General features: G+C 43.2%; 1 protein-coding gene across 3 annotated transcripts in view; it reads left to right on the plus strand.

Annotated features, from left to right (window-relative positions):
• Positions 1–262: 262 nt before the first annotated feature.
• The window catches only part of LOC106560923 (anoctamin-10), a 31,366-nt gene continuing 9,520 nt past the window's right edge, over positions 263–22,108 (plus strand). The window contains exons 1-13 of one of the 3 annotated variants that reach the window (XM_045688142.1): positions 263–534; positions 12,113–12,315; positions 12,713–12,886; positions 14,973–15,113; positions 16,130–16,276; positions 17,834–18,466; positions 18,725–18,780; positions 19,159–19,233; positions 19,475–19,639; positions 19,822–20,013; positions 20,255–20,392; positions 20,723–20,839; positions 20,949–21,395. In XM_045688142.1, coding sequence (XP_045544098.1) covers positions 12,120–12,315; positions 12,713–12,886; positions 14,973–15,113; positions 16,130–16,276; positions 17,834–18,466; positions 18,725–18,780; positions 19,159–19,233; positions 19,475–19,639; positions 19,822–20,013; positions 20,255–20,392; positions 20,723–20,839; positions 20,949–20,957 — 2,043 coding nt within the window. In that variant the 5' untranslated portion in view covers positions 263–534; positions 12,113–12,119 and the 3' untranslated portion in view covers positions 20,958–21,395. Of the gene's footprint in view, positions 535–12,112; positions 12,316–12,712; positions 12,887–14,972; positions 15,114–16,129; positions 16,277–17,833; positions 18,467–18,724; positions 18,781–19,158; positions 19,234–19,474; positions 19,640–19,821; positions 20,014–20,254; positions 20,393–20,722; positions 20,840–20,948; positions 21,396–22,108 lie in introns of those variants that run through there. The other 2 variants (XM_045688143.1, XM_045688144.1) reach the window with 2 other exon arrangements.

Here is a 22,108-nt window from a genome sequence, read left to right on the forward strand (position 1 = left end):
AATCATTTGAATATCCTTTTCTAAATCAAATAAGATTGCTCTGATGTCCAAAATATTTAAAATCAACATTTTGTGATATAAAACTTCTAAGTTGCATGTATTTGAAAATATCTACATTGGTCAATCCAAAATTGTTTGTTATTGTGTTTCCAAGTAATCGTTAGGACAAAAAAAAATTGTCATCTCAATGCTGTGTGTCTGACTACTGCGAGATTCCTGTGGGAATGCAGTCCTCTACTCTGTCGGACAGTAGGACCCAGAGTTGCAGACAGACAGAGGCAGAGCTGGGAGGTGCCAGTCAGGGAGCTCCACACCCTGAAGGGAGGTAGAAGTTTCACTGCATTCCTGTCCTGCAACTCCGACTCACCCATCTGCAAGTACATATCCGTAGTGTTTGTGGCTGTGTTCAGGACCCCTGAACAGGCCCCACCTTGATTTCAGGACCACATTGTGTGTATTTAAACATCACATCGGAGGGGGTGTGGGCCGGACATCCGCATACGCCTATTGACCTAAACCTCAGCACATTGTCAGGTACTGTACAGCCCCTCATTCACTCTTATTCTTTCCCTACCCACTCCCTTCTCTATCTTTCATTTTCCTTGGCCGTGACATTACATGTTGTATCTATGTATACAGAGGCAGAGCTAAGAGGAAGTTGCTTGTCTGTTCAAATACTGCTAGTCTGATTAATCAGGCTATAATACAAAATTGTTATATTCAGCCTGAAACTAATGCTTGCAAAATCGTGTAAATGTTTCTTACAAGCCAGAATGTTGAAAAAAAAATGTTTACATTTAAACTTACTCTACCGGTTGTCTGTGCAATTTGTCCTTCAGCTGCTTGAAACTTGAGACAAAATATCCACAGGAAAGTATTGTTTACCCAACTTTTTAGAGCAGGTAGGCACTGAGGTAAAGTTTGTTTTATATTGTACACTGAGGATACAAAACATTAAGAACACCTGCTCTTTCCATGACAGACTGACCAGGTGAATCCAGGTGAAAGCTATGATCCCTTATTGATGTCACTTGTTAAATCCACTTCAATCAGTGTAGATGAAGGGGAGGAGACAGGTTAAATAAGGATTTTTAACAATTGAGACATGGATTGTGTATGTTCACAATTGAGAATGTGTGCCGTTCAGAGGGTGAATGGGAAAGAGAAAAGATTGAAGTGCCTTTGAATGGTGTATTGTAGTAGGTGCCAGGTGCACCAGTTTGTGTTAAGAAGTGCAACACTGCTGGGTTTTTCACGCTCAACAGTTTCCTGTGTGTATCAAGAAGGATCCACTACTCAAAGGACATCCAGCCAACTTGATACAACTGTGGGAAGCATTGGAGTCAACACGGGAGAGTCCATGTCTTGTACGAATTGAGGCTGTTCTGAAGGCAAAAGTGTGTGTGTGGGGGGGGGGGGTGCAACTCAATATTGGGAAAGTGTTCCTGATGTTTGGTATACTCACTATATGTAAAAACAGAAAAACACCACAATTCAAGTGTTATACACCTACAAAGAAAGTCAACATTATTTTGATAAGGCAGGTCTTTATAAACGTTTAAAAAATATGTACATTTTATTTCAAAAGAACAGAATATCATACTTTAAGTTGAATTATGTTAGTAGTCTGTGCTTAGTAGCCTATGGCTATGCTGCCGCAATCAAGGTGTGGCCTGTTCAGGGGTCCTGAACACAAACACTACGGATATGTGCTCAAATGTAGAACGCATTGAATAGCGGCTGTAATATTCTGCAAAAGTGATATTTTGAAATAGAGGCCATGCCTTAATTTCCATTTTTTGGGCAAATGTATGTGTTTTAGAAACCGTTGAACCCGCTCTTTCCGATAGGTTATGAAATAAAAATGCCTTAACTGCATGAAGGATGATTTCTAAAAGTTTATTTTTGGTAAACCCGCTCCCTTTTGTCAATTACCCACTCTGCGCTGCAATCTCTTCTTTCACTAGGCAATTAACCTAGTGTAGCAGGCGTAAAAGAAATGGCCGAAACTAGATCCTCTACATACTGGTCTTGACAACAACAAGAGGTTCTTTTGTGCACTGTTTCACCGATCCAGTAAATGTAGAGGAGGAGTTAAGATGGAGTATTGCCTTAACATCCAAAAGTGCAAACTCGCTTTCCATTTGTTGGGGACTCGGCAGAGGCTACAAGGCAATTGATAATACTGTCACCCATCAGACTACTGTCAATTTAAGCTTGTCTTTAGGCTACATCTGTTATTATATGCCTTTGTAGGAAATTAGTTGATATAGTTTAGATGTTTCTATGGGCCATTGTCAGATGGCAGCCAACTGGTGAAGGAAAGGCAGGGGGGAAAATAACCTCCTCGTAAAACCAGTGGCTGCAGCTGCTGAATAGTCTGGGGGTGAGGGGTGGGGGTGGGGGGGGTCATGGTGGTGGTGGTTGGAGTTGTCAACAAAGCAGCATGACAGAAATATGATGCCAAGTTTTCAAACTACCAGTAGTTTCTTGGAGAAGATATATACAGCGATCTGTGCATTTCAACAAAAGCATAAATATACCTATTTCACTAACATGTAAAAAACAAAAAACAATGACCACTCCTACATATGCTGCCACTGATTTGAACAGATTAGATTATACCATTCAGAACGAGCAGGCAGCTCATGAATGAATAAGTGCACTAGGGATAACGCAACAAGCATGCTTATGCAATAAGTAAAAATACATGATCTAACAATGTCACAAAGCATGATGCGCTAGCCAGTTAACTTCCATTCTGAAATAACTTCATAAACTCAGCAAAGAAAATAAATGTCCTCACTGACAATTGTGTTTATTTTCAAACTTAACATGTGTAAATATTTGTATGAATATAACAAGATTCAACAACTGAGACATAAACTGAACAAGTTCCACAGACATGTGACTAACAGAAATGGAATAATGTGTCCCTGAACAAAGAGGGGGTCAAAATCAAAAGTAACAGTAAGTATCTGGTGTGGCCACCAGCTGCATTAAGTACTGCAGTGCATCTCTTCCTCATGGACTGCACCAGATTTGCCAGTTCTCGCTGTGAGATGTTACCCCACCCTTCCACCAAGGCACCTGCAAGTTCCCAGACATTTCTGGGGGGAATGGCCCCAGCCCTCACCCTCCGATCCAACAGGTCCCAGACGTGCTCAATGGGATTGAGATCCAGGCTCTTCGTTGGCCATGGCAGAACACTGACATTCCTATCTTGCAGGAAATCACACACAGAACAAGCAGTATGGCTGGTGGCATTGTCATGCTGGAGGGTCATGTCAGGATGAGCCTGCAGGAAGGGTACCACATGAGGGAGGAGGATGTCTTCCCTGTAATGCACAGCATTGAGATTGCCTGCAATGACAACAAGCTCAGTCCAATGATGCTGTAACACACCGCCCCAGACCATGACGGACCCTCCACCTCCAAATCGATCCCGCTCCAGAGTACAGGCCTCGGTGTAACGCTCATTCCTTCAACGATAAATGTGAATCCGACCATCACCCCTGGTGAGACAAAACCGTGACTCGTCAGTGAAGAGCACTTTTTGCCAGTCCTGTCTGGTCCAGCAACGGTGGGTTTGTGCCCAAAGGTGACGTTGTTGCCAGTGATGTCTGGTGAGGACCTGCCTTACAACAGGCCTACAAGCCCTCAGTCCAGCCTCTCAGCCTAGCCTCTCTCAGCTTATTGTGGACAGCCTGAGCACTGGAGGGATTGTGCGTTCCTGGTGTAACTCGGGCAGTTGTTGTTGCCATCCTGTACCTGTCCCACAGGTGTGATGTTCGGATGTACCGATTCAAGTGCAGGTGTTGTTACACGTGGTCTGCCACTGCGAGGACAATCAGCTGTCCGTCCTGTCTCCCTGTCTTAGGCGTCTCACAGTACGGACATGGCAATTTATTGCCCTGGCCACATCTGCAGTCCTCATGCCTCCTTGCAGCATCCCTAAGGCACGTTCACGCAGATGAGCAGGGACCCTGGGCATCTTTCTTTTGGTGTTTTTCAGAGTCAGTAGAAAGGCCTCTTTAGTGTCCTAAGTTTCCATAACTGTGACCTTAATTGCCTACCGTCTGTAAGCTGTTAGTGTCTTAACGACTGTTCCACAGTTGCATGTTCATTAATTGTTTATGGTTCATTGAACAAGCATGGGAAACAGTGTTTAAACCCTTTACAATGAAGATCTGTATAGTTATTTGTATGAATTATCTTTGAAAGACAGGGTCCTGAAAAAGGAACATTTATTTTTTGCTGAGTTTATTTCCGAGATAGATGGAAATTGGAATGGGAGCGAACTACTGTGAAAATAGCTGTGACAATTTTTGTGTGTGTGGGGGGGAGGGGCAGTATAGTCACTTAGTAGTGGGTAACTGAACAGCTTGTTTTGAACAATATACATTTTTTTCCAATCACAAGTGGGTCAACTAATGGGCGGGCCATCACTGCCTAAAACTGCTATTAACAAACTGTTTGTGATATCGAAATTCAAACAATGACTGTGTGAATAGACTTACAGTGCCTATAGAAAGTCTGGACTTTGCATAAGTATTCAACCCCTTTGTTTAGGTAAGCCTAAATTATTTCAGAAGTAAAATGTGGCTTAACAAATCACATAGTTCGTTATTTGGACTCTGTGTGAAATAGAGGTTGACATGATTTTTGAAGGACTACCCCTTCCTCTGTCCCCCATGCATACAACATCTTTAAGGTCCCTCAGTCGAGTGTTGAATTTCAAGCACAGATTCAACTACAAACACCAGGGAGCTTTTCGAAAGCCAGTGCAGTGATTGGTATATAGGTAAAAATAATAAAATCAGACATTGAATGCATCTTTAAGAATGGTCAAGTTAAAAATTATACTGTCGTTGATGTATTAAAGCACTCACACATATCAAAGATGCAGTCGTCCTTCTGAACTGAGCTGCAGGACAGGAAGGAAACTGCTTAGGGATGTCACCATGAGGCCATTGGTGATTTTAAAACAGTTACAGAGTTCAATGGCTGTGATGGGAGAAAACCAAGGATGGATCAACAACATTGTAGGGACTCCACAATAATGACCTAAATGACAGAGAGAAAATAACAAAAATATACAGAATAAAAATATTCCAAAACTTGCATGTGTACCAACACTTTGACAGAGTATTTTGTGTAAATCATTGACAGAAAATTACAATTAAATCCATTTTAATCCCACTTTGTATCAATAAAATGTGAAGAAATCCAAGGGGGGTGTAGACATTCTCTAGGCACTGTATATTTATAACCAACTTTGATTGTGTCAAGTGAAACTATCTCTGCTAAATTATGGTTACAAATAATTTTCCAAATCTATTTACTACAATATATTTTTTACTTTTGTTTAGCAATTTTAAATGTCTATGCTACAGAAGAATTTTAGGGCCAAGTGAAGAAAAATAATAAATAAACAGCGATAGGTGGTGATACTTGGATTATTATTTTTTGCAAAGTAGTACTTCAAAAAGTGGCAATATTTCGAGAATAAAGTCTAAATTAAATTGTAAATAAAGCAACGACATTTCGAGAATAAAGTGACAATACTTCGAGAATAAAGTCTCAGTTATGTTTCAAGATGAATGTAGAGATTTGGATAAGTGTCTCCCTGACTCCGTGTTGCTGTGTGTTAGATGACCTGATGAAACTACTGTATACTTTAGAATTGGCTTTAGTAAGAAGGAAATCCTTGGTCTTTTAGCATATAATAACCATATTATTATAAGTATTAGGACCTGGAAAAGGTTGTGCCACAGATTATTTTCAGAAGGAGCGAGGCGGCAGGGTAGCCTAGTGGTTCGTTGGACTAGTTAGCGAAAGGTTGCAAGTTCGAATCCCCGAGCTGACAAGGTACAAATCTGTCATTCTGCCCTTGAACAGGCAGTTAACCCACTGTTCCTAGGCTGTCATTGAAAATAAGAATTTGTTCTTAACTGACTTGCCTAGGTTAAAAAAAAAAAGATTAAAAGGAGGAACCGTGGTTACATACATAGGTAAAGACCGCAGGTTGTGTGTGGGCGGTAAAAAAAAAACTGGGGCAAAACAAACACGGCTATCAATCTAGTGAACTAATACACTAGTTCAAACATGTGTCACTGCGCATCAATCTAATAACTGTCCATTTCAGATTATAGGCATACACTCTAAAGGCCATGGTGCGTTGTGAGCACAAACAAAAACAAAAACATTATGTGCACTTTAACTGAATGCGAAGAGAATTTGGGGTCCCTGTCAGTCTGCCCTCCGAATTCGCTGTGTAGCCGAAGCGAACACCTTGCAAAGATCTGTGCATAATGGAAACTTAACGACCTTATCCATGGTACTTTATTAACAGTAGTATTTCCCCCTTATGGCAACTATTCTTCTAATAACAATAGGCTAGTAGGTAACGTTAGCTCACCCAATGAAACAAATTATCTTGGTATCCTGGAGATCGGGGGCTATGCGTGTGTATGTCCCATGTCAAGCGGCTTTCCAAATTCGCTACTACACCGCTATTTTGCACTCATTACAAAACTATAGCAGCCCGCTAGATTGAGTGCCCCAACCTGTAGGCTAGTCGTACGTTACAGTGGGCAAGTGGATGTATAGGATAGGGCTATCCAACGGCTTCGGGGCGAATGAACAACAAAGCAGGGGTTTTACGCAAGTGTCTGTGGGAGGAGGTGTAACTCAAGGGCGACTCTTGCATGCACCAACCAGCTAATCCAAGGCACTGTTTGAATATATTCATGGAGGCATTCTCCCTTTCTCGAAATAATCATTGATCTAAATATCAGCCTATTAGATCAATTATGATAAGCTATATAGGCTATAAATAAATCACTTATCTGACATAACTTGGTTGGTAGCCTAGCATAATATCTCCTTCACTATTCAATTTCAATTCAAGGGGCGATATTGGCATGGGAAACTTGTTAACATTGCCAAAGCAAGTGAAGTAGATAACATACAACAGTGAAATAAACTAGCCATCTATGAGTCTTCAAGGATGGGAGGAATGAAGGATGCATAGGTTATCCCAAAACAGGGGCATCGTCTCCGTTATAGGCTATTTGTTTAAGTTATTAAGCTAACTTAGGCTACCACTAGTTCACCTTAGACAGAGGCTAGTGGCTAGACCGGTTGGCTGTTAGGTTATAATAATGGAACGTGAAATTAGCTGTCTCAGATGGGGTTTTGCCCCCCTGGCAAGGTCCATGACACGGTTTTGGGGGCAGCCCTTGATCTCGAAAGGACACGGCAATCCTTCACACAATCCATGACCTACATTGACAAGATAATAAGCATAGGCCTATGAGGCTACTTCATTGGAAGTGTAGCCTACATAAAACACCATGTTATGCACACATTTGTAAGTAAACCTATGGAGTTGGTTCCCCCTTTGCTGCCATAACAGCCTCCACTCTTCTGGGAAGGCTTTCCACTAGATGTTGGAACATTGCTGCAGGACTTGCTTCCATTCAGCCACAGAGCATTAGTGAGGTCGGGCACTGATATTGGGCGATTAAGCCTGGTTCGCAGTGGGCGTTCCAATTCATCCCAAAGGTGTTCGATGGGGTTGAGGTCAGGACTCTGTGCAGGCCAGTCAAGTTCTTCCACACCAATCTTGACAAACCATTTCTGTATGAACCTCAGTTTGTGCATGGGGGCATTGTCATGCTGAAACAGGAAAGGGCCTTCCCCAAACTGTTGTCACAAAGTTGGAAACACAGAATCGTCTAGAATGTCATTGTATACTGTAGTGTTAAGATTTCCCTTCACTGGTACTAAGGGGCCTAGCCCAAACCATGAAAAAGGAGATTGCATGGCTTGGTGCTCGATTTTATACACCTGTCAGCAACGTGTGTGGCTGAAATAGCCTAATCCACTAATTTGAAGGGGTGTCCACATACTTGTGTGTATCTCACCCGGAGAAAGCATCAGAGCGAGCGAAACGACGCCCCTCTATGTGTAGCCCATCTTTTTGGTACTGTCTGGTCAAAAAGAGTATGACATTGTTGCCCCTATGCAAGGGAAGCCAGCGAGCGTTTGGCCTCGCTTGATAAAATAAGTATAAAATAATAGCCAATCAGCGTTGAGCTAAACTGAGTGAGCTCAACTTTAAATGGTCCTGGTGCACCAAAAAGAATTACAATAAATAAATAAAAAGTGTCAAGGGAAGCCAGTTTGGATTTGGCTTCACATCAATCACCACATCAAGAGTAAGACATAATTGACAGAAAAAAACTTGAATTGTTGCATCTTGTTGTGTCGTTGTCCTCCGGTGGCTAAAATTGTTCCTTTCCCAAATTAGCCATGGATGAAGATGGGGATTTGGACTTGTGATTTTACTTAATTTGGCGTACCAGCCAATGATTATAACATCGATTCTGATCCAACCATAAATTCATACATTGTGCCCCTGGCCTTAAAGGATGGAAGTTCAATATGTACCTAGATGTAGTGGGCTAACGTTAACTAGCTGGCTCATCGTTGCCTATGAAAGGAAGTTAGGCTAGCGAGCAAGCTTTTTAGCCAGGTAGCCTAGGACAACAAACACTAAAAGCATGTACTGTATGACAGCCATAGACTGTTTCGTCAACATGAAAGAAAGGAGAATGGCATTGGCATTTCTCTACAAGTAGGGTGAGTCAACATGTTTTTTTTATACTTTCTCACACACACACACACACACACACACACACACACACACACACACACACACACACACACACACACACACCGAAAACAGAACCATGGACAGCCACATAATACAGTGGTTTCGGAAAGTATTCAGACCCCTTGACTTTTTCCACATTTTGTTACATTACAGCCTTATTCTAAAATTGATTAAATCATTGTTTTCCCTCAATCTACACACAATAGCCCATAATGGCAAAGCGAAAACAGGCTCCGGTTGGGAGTATATAATGGTGCGGATTGAATGAGAGGGGTAGGCTACTTAAATAAAAATATAAACGTTAACTAGGCAAGTCCGTTAAGAACAAATTCTTATTTACAATGACGGCCTACACCGGCCAACGGTGGGCCAATTGTGCGCCGCTCTATGGGACTCCCAATCACGGCCGGATGTGTTGAGCCTGGATTTGAACCAGGGACTGTAGTGACGCCTCTTGCACTGAGATGCAGTGCCTTTAGACCGCTGCGCCACTCGGGAGGCCATGAAAGTCACATTTAGGGGAAGGGTAAACGTGTTTCAACCTCCCAGTATCCCAAAAGGCCTCCTTTCTGGTTCAACCCGATGCACAATAGGTACACTGGCATCAACGAGTGCATGGCACACAAAACAGTAGAGAATGTCGGCAGGCAGTGCTATCAGGTGAAATGTTGGGAATGAACTATAGAGAGGTACTTAGCTTTGGGAAGGGTCATGCGTTCACCCTCCCAATTTCCATAAATGGAAACTGGTTGGTCTGCTCCAGCAACAGCACGCGTTCTCAGTGTGCTACTTCTGGCGTTCACCTTAAATAAAGAACAGGTGCAAGCAACTCCCAGGTCCAGATCAGTGACGCTTCAATTAATTACTCCCGTGATAAACAGGGGAAAGAGATACCAGGGGCAAAAGAGGGCGAGGGCAGGAGCAATGGCGGAAGCATTATGCGATTCTGTTGGCGCGAGTACAGTTGGTGAGAATGAGTGGACGATGGTGAAGAAGAGTGGAGTAAAAAGGTCTACAGTTGGAAAGGAAGAGCAGTTTATGGTTGGAGAGCGATTCACGAGCAAGGATGTTTTTTTTGGGTGACACGTTTGCGGTCTTAAAGATGGTGAAGGACTAATTGGGTAAAGTGGAATCGGTCAGAGTAACCATGAGCGTTATAAGTGTGTCAAAAGCTCGAAAGGAGAGCTCTGTGGTGCTACAAGTTGTCGACGTATGTAGTGGAACGCTATGATTTTCAGAGTAGGGCACCGGTTAAAAAGGTGTCATCTCTGGTAGCTCGTTGGACATAGAGGCTGTGTGGTTTAGGGATAACATGCCAGGAGTGGTAGACAACACTTAAATCAAACGATAGATGGAAAGGAGCAGAGCCTATCGGTTTTACTGTCGTGAAGTGGTTCTCCCGATTTGGGTATGTGAGATATTCGGTGAGACCATATGTACAGAAGCCGCTGCAGTGTTACAGTTGTAAAAAGTTTGGACATCTGGCAAGTGTTTGTCGATGGAATAAATATGTCGTAGTTGAAGAGTCAGATGAAGCATGTTGCTGTAATTGTGATGGGAATCACGTTCCCGGAGTGCCCTGTAAGGAGGTCGCAGTAGCTAGGATCAAAGCTTTCCAGCAGGTCTCCTATGTGAGGCAGTGAAAATAGCTAAAGGAGTGAGTAGAGATAGTAGTGGATGTCCCACAGTCTGCCATGCAGGAGAAGGATCCCGACACACTAACAGCGAAGGTGGACATTGTTGCGTTTATGGCGCAAGTGATACTAGCAAAACTAATAAAAAAAATCCAAGAAGCTGGACATCATTGTGAAGGTGGCAAATAGATTTCTGGATCTCCAGGACTTTACAGGTGAAATGTTACAGGAAGTACTGAACAAAGAGGTTCCCCCCCCCCAACAGTAGTTGCGTGAATTTGGTTAGTTGTTGTTCATCGACAACATATTTTGTTTTGGGGGGGATTTTTTACTATCCTGTACAGTAGGTGGCGGCAATACACCTTATGAGTGTAGTCTGCCAATAAACCTCGAAGAAGAATGGGCCAAAGAGATACACACCATATATTTGTCTGGGTAAAACTGATACCAGGTGAATTAGATTCAGGCCATATAATGCAATGTATGGGGTCAGCTTCTATAGATACAGTCACCTCCGTGACATCACCTTTCATCACCAAAGCCGTGTTAGCATTTACTGCTCATGTTGCTGAATAATCCAAACCTTTTGTTAGTGCCAATGATATAAATGAGTAATTCACACACCATATTAAGTTCATAAGCATTGACTGTAATACCTTTGCTGTGCAACAACAGCTTTCTTCCTGGTCTGTCAGCATGCTCCTTTCTAGTGATCTTACTCCCTTCACATGAATTGCAAAAACACGAATAAAAATGTGCCTATTCAGTCCAACTGAGTTAATTAATGAAACACTAATGTGTACATGTACAAGCCTATTCTTTATCAGCTAAAGTACACCAAAACAACAGCCTCTTCGCTACTTTTTCAGTTACCAATTCATCAATAAACATTCAGGGGAACTAGATAACTCGTTTGGCAAAAAGTGTTCAATAGTCAGTAGCAAGTCTTTAAAAAAACTATAACTAGCAAATATAGTTTTTCCTATCTAAACTCATTAGCTAGCTACATTGATGAACTAGGCTGATGTTGGGAGTTAGCGCTCCCCCAGCAGTTTCAACCTAGCTAGCTAGCTCATCCAACAGGCTTAGTTAAGATGCAGTGAAACAGACTAGACAAGACATCCTGATCATAATCCTATTGCGTTTAAGCTAGCTAGCTACCTAATGGCCTTTTTATAATCTTTATAGATAATATAAATATATTTGTTTTCCCCCTCACATCTACAGCTGCCTAATTTAGCATGCCAGTTGATAGTACAGTACCTAGGATGAATGTAATGTGTGACATTAGTAGCGATATCAAATATTTTTTGCTAATTGTTCTGTGGCCAGGAGACAATGGATAATTAAGTACGATTAAATCTGAAGGAATAATTGATCACATCAGAAAAACGATAGACTAAACTGGAATTACTGAGTCTACCATTACAGATATCCACTGGCAAACCTATATCTAAACACTCATTGGTAGGAAGAAGTTTGGTCCAAATTGGATGTTGGGTACTATATTTATTGAATATTATATGAATACTATAAATTAAAATGGCCAATTGAAGTGCAATCTATTAGTTTAATTTCTCAGATCAAATTATATTTCATCCAAATAATGTTGCAGGAATGCTCATCTTATCTGTTTGTAACTACAGAAACCATTTCAGAACAATCTGAGATGGTGGGTGTCAAAATCCTCTTTCTTGTGCCTTTTTGAGGTGGAACGACCCTTGTAAATGTGTGGATTACAGTGTATAACAGATACAGTAAAACTCCTTGTCTTCCTCACACTGCCTCTCCACAGGGACGTGATGATGTCGCTGGGTGATAGCTCTGTCCAGATACAGACCAAGGTCCTGCCCCAGGACTCATGGACACAGGTCAGCTGTCCCTGCTGCGTGTCTAAGCAGGTGGAGTCCCTGGTCCTCATCCAGCTGTCAGACAACGTCCAGCCTGTCACCAAGAGATGGCTCATCTCCCTGATTGAAGCTTCAAAGAGACACGGAGGTAAGAGGTCATATCGGGTTATCGGCAGAGCCGAGGTCTAACTGTACTTCCATCTGTGTCGCTTGTTTTGGTCCTGCTGAGTGCTATTAACACATCTGATACAATTAATTCCCCTGGGCTTGATGATTAGCTTATTTAATCAAGAGTTTCAAAGTAGTGTTCCCTCATCCAGTGAATGCTTTATGCATGTGGTTTAAGCCTGACAAAGACTTTTGACTCAAAGTGTTGCACAATACAACTGCGGGGGCATTCATCAGTGCGCGGGTATCTTAGTTTATTAGCTAAATTAGCTGTGTCATTAAGTACCGGGCTGAACAAAAGCATATACACCCTCTAAGATCACTGCAGTAGAGGCAGAAGTATTTAAGTTGACCCTCTCTCCTCCTCACTGGACTAGGAGCAGCTTTGCTGGCCCACCCTGGAGAGGATGAGTGTGGGGATGTGATCGTGGTGTCTGCTCCTCGCTGCACATTCCTCAAAGCCACAGAGGACCTGGGTCTGTGTAAGAAATACCACAATGAAGACATGGTTGCTTTCTCCTACCACGACAGAGACAACTTCAGCAATGTTGGTAAGAACGTCAGTAATGTTAGGGGAAAGGTAGAGGGATATTAACAGTAACAGCAGTTAATACCAAGTAATTGAACTTGTTGTGTAGATCTTCAGTACCCAATACACCTTCTGTAGGAATAGATACACACATATTATAGCCCAAATTACATATTAAATGTAAATATATATAATTACCAATCAAAAATTCGGACACCTACTCATTCAAGGTTTTCCTTATTTGTACTATTTTCTACATTGTAGAATAATAGTGAAGTCATCACAACAATGAAATAACACATGTAGTAACCAAAAAAGTGTTAAACAAATCAAAGTATATTTTATATCTCAGATTCTTAGCCACCCTTTGCCTTGATGACAGCTTTGCACAGTCTTGGCATTCTCTCAACCAGCTTCACCTGGAATGCTTTTCCAACTGTCTTGAAGGAGTTCCCATATATGCTGAGCACTCGTTGGCTGCTTTTCCTTTACTCTGCAGTCCAACTCATCCCAAACCATCTCAATTGGGTTGAGGTCGGGGGATGGTGGAGGCCAGGTCATCTGATGCAGTTCTCCATCACTCTCCTTCTTGGTCAAATAGCCCTTACACAGCCTGGAGGTGTGTTGGGACATTTTCCCTTTAAAAAAACAAATGATAGTCCCACTAAGCGCAAACCAGATGGTGTATCGCTGCAGAATGCTGTGGTAGCCATGCTGGTTAAGTGTGCCTTGAATTCTAAATAAATCACAGTGTCACCAGCAAAGCACCATGACACCTCCTCCATGCTACAAGGTGGAAACCACACATGCAGAGATCATCCGTTCACCTACTCTGCGTCTCACAAAGACATGGCGGGTGGAACCAAAAATCTCAAATTTGGACTCATCAGAACAAAAGGACAGATTTCCACCGGTCTAATGTCCATTGCTCGTGTTTCTTGGCCCAAGAAACATGATGTCCTTTGGTGTCCTTTAGTAGTGGTTTCTTTGCAGCAATTCAACCATGAAGGCCTGATTCACACAGTCTCCTCTGAACAGTTGATGTTGAGATGTGTCTGTTACTTGAACTCTGTGAAGCATTTATTTAGGCTGAAATTTCTGAGGCTGGTAACTCTAATGAACTTATTCTCTGCTGCAGAGGTAACTCTGGGTCTTCCTTTCCTGTGGCGGTCCTCATGAGAGCCAGTTTCATCATAACACTTGATGGTTTTTGCAACTGCACTTGAAGAAACTTTCAGTTCTTGAAATTTTCCGTATTGACTGACCTTCATGCCTTAAAGTAATGATGGACTGTCGTTTCTCTTTGCTTATTTGAGCTGTTCTTGCCATACTATGGACTTGGTCTTTTACCAAATAGGGCTATCTTCTGTATACCACCCCTACCTTCTGTATACCACCCCTACCTTGTCACAACACAGCTGATTGTCTCAAACGCATTAAGAAGGAAAGAAATTCCACAAATTAACTTTTAACAAGGCACACCTGTTAACTGAAATGCATTCAAATCAAAGTTTATTTGTCACGTGCGCCGAATACAACAGGTGTAGACCTTACAGTGAAATGCTTACTTACAGGCCCTAACCAACAGTGCAATTTTTAAGTAAAAAATAGGTATTAGGTGAACAAAAGATAAGTAAAGAAATAAAAACAACAGTAAAAAGACTGAAAATAACAGTAGCGAGGCTAACAGTCGGGCTAATTGAGGCAATATGTACATGTAGGTATAGTTAAAGTGACTATGCATATATGATAAACAGAGTAGCATCAACGTAAAAGAGGGGTTGGCGGGGCACAATGCAGATAGTCTGGGTAGCCAATGTGTGGGGGCAACGGTTAGTCGGGCTAATTGAGGTAATATGTATATGAATGTATAGTTAAAGTGACTACTTATAGATGATAAACAGAGTAGCAGCAGCGTAAAAGAGGGGTTGCAGGGGGGGAAAACCAATGCAAATAGTCCGGGTAGCCATTTGATTACCTGTTCAGGAGTCTTATGGCTTGGGGGTAAAAGCTGTTGAGAAGCCTTTTGGTCCTAGACTTGGCGCTCCTGTACCGCTTGCCACACTCACACGACAGTCTTGATTGACGCCTGTCCTCTGTGTTACTAGATGATATGCAGGAGTTCCTGACGCTAGCGGAGCGTCAGTACATAGTCAAGAATGAGCTGGACTCTCTACAGGCCCAGAAGAAGCAGAGAATCCCTGGAGTCCCAGAGGCTCCGGGGGTCCTGGAGGCCTGGGAGAACATCTGTGAGTCTTTACGTGTGTGTGTGTGTGTGTGTGTGTGTGTGTGTGTGTGTGTGTGTGTGTGTAGGTATGTGAATAGAGTGATATACTATAAATGGGGATGTTGGGTGATTCCTCAGGAAACTAGATCAAAAAAGGACTATGATTTTGGGGATTGTCACTAAATATTATCCATAGAAAGGTCCTACAATAGGAAGGATTGTTGACATGTACTTGACATTTGTATCTTAATGCATAATTGAGAAAGCATTAATTGAAGTTGGAATATTTGTGACATTTGGCCTTACCCAGGCTTCCATTAAGACTCCACAATGTGCTGCAAAGTAGGTGCTACGAAGCAAAAGTTGGTATCATATGAAGCTTTATCACTTGCTCTGTAATATGAGTAGTATTGTTTGTGCGCATGTGTGCTATTCTGTTTACCTCAGCATGTTCTGTCTTCTATGTCATGATCTTGCTTAGCTAAGCTGTTCTGCAGCAGAGCAGAGCACCACCTCTGGCTGATTATTTCAGTGCGGTCCTCTCTCACTGCTCTGTGATCTGCACTGTCCCTTACGTATGCTGCCAAGCTTCTGGCTATGTTACATTACATTACATTACATTACATTTAAGTCATTTAGCAGACGCTCTTATCCAGAGCGACTTACAAAATGGTGCATTCACCTTATGATATCCAGTGGAACAACCACTTTACAATAGTGCATCTAAATCTTTTAAGGGGGGGGGGTTAGAAGGATTACTTTATCCTATCCTAGGTATTCCTTAAAGAGGTGGGGTTTCAGGTGTCTCCGGAAGGTGGTGATTGACTCCGCTGTCCTGGCGTCGTGAGGGAGCTTGTTCCACCATTGGGGTGCCAGAACAGCGAACAGTTTTGACTGGGCTGAGCGGGAACTGTGCTTCCTCAGAGGTAGGGGGGTCAGCAGGCCAGTGGTGGATGAACGCAGTGCCCTTGTTTGGGTGTAGGGCCTGATCAGAGCCTGAAGGTATGTTACCTCCTGTATGTGTAATAATGTTAGTAGCTTATCTGTCCTGTCTCTGTGCTGTAGGTCAGAAGCTGGTGAGGGCAGGAGTGATAAAGGACATCTTCCCTGTACATGACCAGCAGAGACTGAATGACCTCGGCAGAAGGTGGTACTCTGAGAAGCAGATATGGGGACAGCCTCTCGGTAAACAACAACATACAGTAAAGCAAACACAAAATAGTTACATACTGTATTCACCCACACACTAGAGCTGGGATGATAAACCAAAAATGACAGACACAGAAACTGCCTTCCTCCTATGTCGGTGATTTTGCTACACAACGTTCCTGTAGATGGTGCTAAAACCATTATTTGGTCAACAGCAATAGTTGTTGACCAAATAACAATAATTTATTCTTGCTATGAAAGTATCTGCCTGTCCCTGTTTTGCTGTTGGCTGCAGACTCTCATTCCCATCGCCCCACTGTGAGGTCATCAATCGACAAGATAATTGGAAAAAACATGCTTATTTTATTTCATAATATACATAATTTAAAATGGCTAAGTTCTATTCACAACGGTATTCAGTTGGTAAGAGACAGACATTCCGTAAATACTAGGAATAGATTGTCCACCATCTATGCGTTATCCAGACAGAAAAGAGAAATAGGCAAAAGAAAATTTCAATTTAGAGCAATAAAGAAATTGAATAAATTAACTGAGCAAAACAGAAACCTTTCAATATATACATTTAAATATTTTAAAACCCTTTAAATGTTGTGGGACTATAGTAGATGAAGAATCAATATTTTTTAGATTGAGTATTTATTGGGTCATTGTTAGTATATTATGTATGTTTGTAATAGTGTGTTATATGTGAAAATGTGTTTGTATTATAAATTGTATTTTAATGTTTAAGGACTCTTGGAAGATTAGTCCAAATTGGGACTAAAAGAGATCCAAATCAAATCCCCACTGTGAGAAGGTAGAGCTGCATTCTGAGAAGCACAAGCATATGACCTTTGATCAAAATGTATTGTGAGAAAAATACAGTTTTCAAAGCAACTCGTATTGTTCTAGTTACAGAAAGGAGAGTCACAGCTTTCTGTAAGTAGATCATGTATTTCTCACCTCTTAATATTGAGTTCATGGCACCACTTGTAAAAGTGGAACTATAGCTTAGGCATAGCGGTGAAAGGTTTTTGTTGGACATTAGACTACATTTACTGAGCCTACATGGCTATATAGCAACAATATCATATTTAGAGTTAGCAATCTAGCTAAGTGTTTTGAGATCCCACTTCCTCAGGTGGTGAAGAATACAGCAATGAGGCCAATATGCAAAGATGTTGTCAAATTCTCTGAAGAATTTTGACAGGTTGCACATCAAAATCTCAAATCATGCATTTCCTGGATATGTTCGATGAAATAGCTTACTGTTTTAATCATCGGCTACCATCTCAGTTGTTTTACTTGGCACTGACAAGTTGTCTAGTGCCATACCACTAATGTAAAGTAACTGTCCATTGATATTTTTGTATTATTGTTGTACATTGTTGTTATTGGGCAAAATAGTTACATTCGCGATATTACTTTTTGCCCATATCTCCTAGCCCCTCCCGGATGTTTTTTATTGATGATTTATCATTATTGCCAAAAATATGTCAATTTATTGTGATATGGATTTTTATCCATATCGCCCAGCTCTAACACACACATTTACTCCTTTGTCCTGCTAATGTTCGCTCTCTTCCTGTGCAGATGCAATACAATCATATTTTGGAAGCACCGTGGCGTTTTACTTCAGTTTTCTAGACTTCTACACCTGGGCCCTGGTTCCCCCTGCCTTCCTGGGCCTGGTCCTGACCTTTCTATTGCCTGGAGGTGGTGGGGTGGTGAAGGAGCAGGCCGTGGAGGGGGTGATGGAGGATGACGACGATGGCCCCTCGGTCAGCGGTCACATGGTACAGGCTGTATTCAGCATGCTATGGTCCACGCTGTTCATCGAATTGTGGAAGCGCCGGAGCTCCTCCCTCTCCCACCGCTGGGGCACACTGAACCTGGCCGAGCGCTTCGCCGGGCCCCGCCCCGGCTTCCAAGGCACCCTGGGGCTCAACCCTGAAACAGGCCGTCTGGAGCCCCTGTTCCCGGAGTGGCAGAGGCAGCTGCGTGTGGGCCTGGTGTCGTTGCCCCTAGTGGGGCTGTTCATGGGACTGGTGGTGCTGGGGATGACAGGTTTCTACCACGGAGAGGCCCTGGTACAGGGCTTCCATCAGGACAGCGGCTCCCTGTTCTCTGGAGCTCTGCTCTACCTGCCCTCCATGGCCCACATTGTCTACACCAACATGCTGGGGAATGTGTACCACACTGTGGCCATGCAACTCACAGAGTGGGGTGAGAGAGGGCACTGGGCACTGGGGAGGGAGATGAGTTAGATAGGGAAGAGATGATAGAAGGGGTTAGAGAAGAGGGAGAGCGAATATAAGTGTGAGGTTGATGAATAATTGCAGTAGGGGTTAGAATGTTTGGGAACACAGAGCTAAGTTCACCAAAGAGCAGATTCATAGAATAATAGAGAATGCAATTGGATGCAAAGTATCACAGTTTGTGTGTGATAAGTCCACTGAAAATCTGTCTGATTTCCCCTCATAGAAAATCACCGAGAAGAGTCCTCCTTCCAGAACCATCACACCACCAAAGTCCTCCTGGTCAGTCAGTCTTCCTTCCCCATCTGTCAGTCTATCATCCTCCTCCTCCTCCCAGGAGAAAGGTAGCATAGCTGTTAAAAGCGTTGGGCCAGTAAACGAAATGTAGCTGGATCGAATCCCAGAGCCGACTAAGTGCTACATCTGTTGTGCCCTTGAGCAAGGCATTTAGCCTGTAAGTTGCTCTGGATAGGAGCTTCTGGTAAATGACAAATGTAAAAAAAAAAATGGTGCAGAGCTACAGATAAGAGTACTGTGCAGATAGTATCAGCTGTTTCTTTATAAGCAGATGTGGGAGGCAAATCAGATACAGGATCTGTATTCATGCCTCCAGAGATATTAATTGAAGCCAACATCTCCCTTTCCCTTTCTCATTTTCAGTTTACTTTCTTCAACAACTTTGCTGTGCTCTTCCACATTGCCTTTTACAAACAGGACCTACCACTGCTACGCAAGGTAAGAGATTTCAGCTGGGCAGCACTGTTTGTCTATGGCCAGAGGAAAAGTTTACAATGTGGAAATACCTCATTTTAAAGGGTAGATGGATCTCAAATAGATTGTTTTCTTGAGGTCTACAACAGAACAGATCACGTTCTCTCTGTGCACTGGCTGTAGTAATTGATCCCAGACAGTGTGTGTATATGTGCGTATACAGTATGTAACTATTTATGTTTGTTTACTATCGATTTTTGTACAGAGGCTTGCCTCTATGCTAATTGGGAACCAGCTGATGAACCAGTGTACAGAGGTGGTGGTGCCGTTTATAGTCGACCGCTTCCTTAGTGCTGCCCATAAGAAAGAGCAAGAAGACAACCTAGAGATGGACAAACTCAGAGCCCAGAGAAGCCTTCCCCCTTTTCCAGTAAGTCCATGTAAAATGTGTAAGTTTTGTTTTTCTCTATTTCTCTTCGTTGTGCTCGTCTGCCTTGGTTTCTTTGCATCTGTGCCTTAGGGGGTAGAATCGGGGTTGGGTGTATTTGAAAATGTACTGTATGTTTGGTGTATATTTGTTTTGGTGTTATTGCGTCTGTTGCTACGTTTCAGGGCCTGTTTGCGGAGTACATTGAATTGCTGCTGCAGTTTGGGTATTTGAGTCTGTTCTCCTGTGTGTACCCGCTCACCGCCGTCCTCCTGCTCCTCAACAACATCACAGAGATTCGAGGGGATGCCTACAAGATCTGCAAACTGTTCCGCAAGCCATTCTCTGCACCAGTGTCCAATATGGGGGTGTGGCAGGTCAGGAGGGTTTTGGGCGAGGGAATGTGAGAATTTGAACAAACAGAGAGGGCATTTTTAATGCAGACAGAAATGTGTTATGAAGCTAAATCTGGAAAATAAATAGATGTGAGCAACGTGTAGTGGTTAAATATATTTCCTAATCAGTGCCCATCTATGTCCCTGTGTACATTTGCATGTATTTGCTCCTGTCCTTGTATGTGCCTGTAACCATATTATTGTATGCCTGTGTATGTTTCAGACAGCGTTTGAGGTTCTGGGCTTTGTCTCAGTCATGTCTAACTGCTGGCTGCTACTGCTGTCCCCTCGCGTCCAGGAGTTCTGTCTGGAGGGAGGGATCAGCGGCAAGAACATCATACTCGTCGCTATCCTGGTCGAGGTACAGAATGAGGGAGGGGAATTAGGTTTGGGGAGCCTTCCTGGTGGAGGTACAGTATCTTGTTCATAACAGTACATGGTTCATAACAATTGTCTTACTTACAGAATGTTACAGTGTCATCATCTGCCCAACCAACATAGGTGAGGGTAGCAGGTAGCCTAGTGGTTAAGAGCATTGAGCCAGTAACCGACAGGTTGCTGGTCTGAATCCCCGAGTGGACTAGGTGAAAAATCTACCAATGTGCCCTTGAGCAAGGCACGTAACCCTAATTGCTCCTTTAAGTTGCTCTGGATAAGAGCATCTGCTAAATGACTAAAATGTGTTTGTCAGCATGTCCTGATCCTGGTGAAGATGATTCTAGCCTTTATGATCCCAGATGAGCCTGACTGGGTCAGAATCAAGAGGGAACAAATCGAGTTTAACTCTATGCAAGCTCTAGGGCAGCAGGTAAGAATGATCTAATCAAGAATAAATCACTAATAATATAGAACATTTCTGCCAGTTACTGGAACAACCTGGCATCTGACAATCAAACATCTCCTTTTGACTCCTACAGAAGCTATGAAGCCCCTGTGGGAGAGTGAGTGTCCTGTTGCCCTTCAAGTGGTGGTCTGGACTAGGGGGCTCATTAGAGTCAGCTGCCATAACGAGGGCAGACAGGAGGATATAAAGACATCTGTTTGGCCTGTGAGCCTAAACCCTGGAGCCAGCCAGTCTGAGATGCTCTCTCAGTATCTCCCTCTGGAGGACTCCCTCTCCAGGCATAAATACAGTTCAGAAAGGAAACCCCAGGTATTCGTTTAACCATTTATTAGAGAATATGAACAATACAATACGTCTTGGCAATAGGCTCTGCTCCGTCAGGGTAGCTCACTGTCAGAGCAAAGCGTCAATACATAACAAAATAACTACACGCAGTGAGCACTGTTTACTATACCAATCCACCTGCAGGAAGGAAAACAGAACCAAACAGGTGGAGGTTGGGGTGGTGGAGGTTGGGGTGGTGGAGGTTTTGGTGGTGGTGGAGGTTGGGGTGGTGGTGGAGGTTGGGGTGGTGGAGGTTTTGGTGGTGGTGGAGGTTGGGGTGGTGGTGGAGGTTGGGGTTTTGGTGGTGGTGGAGGTTGGGGTGGTGGAGGTTGGGGTGGTGGAGGTTTTGGTGGTGGTGGAGGTTGGGGTGGTGGTGGAGGTTTTGGTGGTGGTGGAGGTTGGGGTGGTGGAGGTTTTGGTGGTGGTGGAGGTTGGGGTGGTGGTGGAGGTTGGGGTGGTGGTGGAGGTTGGGTGGTGGTGGAGGTTGGGGTGGTGGAGGTTTTGGTGGTGGTGGAGGTTTTGGTGGTGGTGGAGGTTGGGGTGGTGGAGGTTTTGGTGGTGGTGGAGGTTGGGGTGGTGGTGGAGGTTGGGGTGGTGGTGGAGGTTGGGGTGGTGGAGGTTTTGGTGGTGGTGGAGGTTGGGGTGGTGGTGGAGGTTGGGGTGGTGGTGGAGGTTGGGGTGGTGGTGTGTAGCAAGAAAAACAAATGTATACTACCAGTAGCAGCAAACGGCAGCAGAGGATGTGTGAGCAGAACCTGGTCAGCTTAAATAGACCGCCATATTAAGGTAGGAAGTGTTGTTAGCATCTGGTTGGTGCAGTCTCAGCTGATGCAGAAACTCAGGTTTTAATTCTGAACCTGCTTTGCTTTATAAGTCATGTTAGATAATAAAGGCAGGGGCCAGGTACTG

Source organism: Salmo salar, chromosome ssa10, assembly GCF_905237065.1.
Source record: "Salmo salar chromosome ssa10, Ssal_v3.1, whole genome shotgun sequence".
NCBI classification, from domain to species: domain Eukaryota; kingdom Metazoa; phylum Chordata; class Actinopteri; order Salmoniformes; family Salmonidae; genus Salmo; species Salmo salar.